The 1,921-nt window shown below is 39.0% G+C and overlaps 1 protein-coding gene across 1 annotated transcript in view; it reads left to right on the top strand.

Moving 5' to 3' along the window:
- The window catches only part of LOC145397107 (putative glutamate receptor), a 132,022-nt gene extending 130,613 nt beyond the window's left edge, over positions 1–1,409 (top strand). Inside the window, exon 13 of the mRNA XM_080270309.1 lies at positions 1,311–1,409. Coding sequence (XP_080126435.1) covers positions 1,311–1,409 — 99 coding nt within the window. The remainder of the gene's footprint in view (positions 1–1,310) is intronic.
- The last annotated feature ends 512 nt before the right edge of the window (positions 1,410–1,921 follow it).

Below are 1,921 nucleotides of genomic sequence, written 5' to 3'. Positions count from 1 at the left end.
TCTTTCCTTTACAGGTGGCTTTACATTGTGTGACAAGCCAAATGGTTTCCTGTAAGCCAAGAAACCATTTAAACGCTGGGTGGTAACCATATAACCAAACCATACGTGCTCCCTACGTGTCAACAAGTGGGTTGGTGGAGGGTTAGTGCCTCTCCCCGTAAAACAAATAACTCAAAGTCAAAGGGCCACCCCTTACGGTATTATGGCGTCTGGCAATAGATAGATAGATTATTATTATTATTTTCATTATTGATGATGTATTGGTTGTTGTTGTTGATGTTGTTATTGTTAGCAGCAGTAGTAGTAGCAATAGTAGCAATATAGAAGGTTGTAAGGTTATTATATTTCATAATTTCAATTTGATACCGTTTTATCCAGTGCCATTCTTGTCATCTGCAGATGTTATATTTAGATAAGGAGAATCCCAGGTCGTGGTAAAGGTTAATGAAAGTTGTATCTCACTTTCTAAGTTCAGAAAGTCTCTTTTAGTCTTGCTGAAATCATCTGTCGATAGAAAGAACAAAGGAGAAAAAGACTTCTTGCGAGTGAGAATGTAAAGGACTGAAATTCAATGAACTCTTCCATTTCGCTTTTGCCATTTACTGGCGTATAATAATCAGCTTAAGAGAAGCTTTTCGAACTGGAACAGTTATATATCACATTTACTATAACTTTTACAAATAGAACCCTTCATTATTCAACCACAATAGTCTAGTAGTTGCAATAATAACCCATACAGAATGTCACTGAATAGCTGGGCTAATCAATTTGTGGGTCAGGATCTAACTGATCCCCCTTCAGCCCAAGGTCGTCTTTCGTGTGTTAGTACTGCTTCCATCAGACGATTTTATTCAGCTTAAGAATGGACCTTATAAATGTCTGTTTTACATCCTTCATTGTTTAGCTCCTTTAGCATGAAGTTTCATCACTGATATATGATTTTAGATTCCAGTCAGTGTAATCCAGGATATTAGAGACTACTGCGACTGGAGAGGCTGAATGCAGCTTTAACTGAATCTGTCACTACCAGGAATCTGAACAGAACCGCCAAGTAGTGACAATAATAGCTAAAACAGGATGTCATTGTACTGAAAGAAAAGGAAGGATTGGGACTGACACCTATCAACTGCACGAGGGCCATTTAGTAGACAATTAGTCTATACCAAAGTCGCAGTCTTCCTTTAGAGCACGACACTGAACATGCAAAATTACATCTACCTGTAGGTCCCCAGCTGATTTGAGTGATCCGGGACGTATGGGATGCATCATTTAATGACAGCATGAAAAGAATAAATGTGCCTCTTCTGCAGGGTATGTTCGTGGTGTTGGGTGGCGGCGGGGTTACTGCTGGAGTGGTGCTGTGTCTGGAGAGCGTTGTCGCATACAGCCTCAAACACTTCATCAACTAGGACATCTACCTGAATAGTCTTGGTAGTTAATACCATCAATGCAGTGGTCTTTTTAAATGCTACTTTCTAAAAAAAAAATGATTTAATCCTGGAGGATTTTTTTTTGAACAGGAGGGGTTAGCTGTAACCTTTGCTAACCCTTCTTAATAGAAAATATCATCATTAACATGACTACAAATAGCCAGATAACAAGTAACAATCACACAAACGAGTCATTGTACTTTAGATTGTATGCTTCCATGTAATAAAGATCCTTAACCATTTTAAGCTCAGTTTATGACGAAGTGTTGTCAGAATGATGTGTCGATTTGAAAAATCACCAAGGACACTCATTCCTACCTCGTAAATAAGACTCATCAAACTTCAGACAACCATGACTAAACATACAAGTTGTGAGTGTGGCCTAATTCCCTCAGATGAGAAATCTACTAAACCTCTGAATAGGGTTAGCCTACGTCGTGCTGAATATGGAGGTCCTTGCCATCTACTGCCTCAGTCACTTCGCCATTTAC

Source organism: Coenobita brevimanus, chromosome 40 (genome assembly GCF_032717465.1).
Source record: "Coenobita brevimanus isolate Jiangsu-jjx chromosome 40, ASM3271746v2, whole genome shotgun sequence".
NCBI lineage: Eukaryota > Metazoa > Arthropoda > Malacostraca > Decapoda > Coenobitidae > Coenobita > Coenobita brevimanus.
This window is presented reverse-complemented; position numbering and strand designations above follow the sequence as displayed.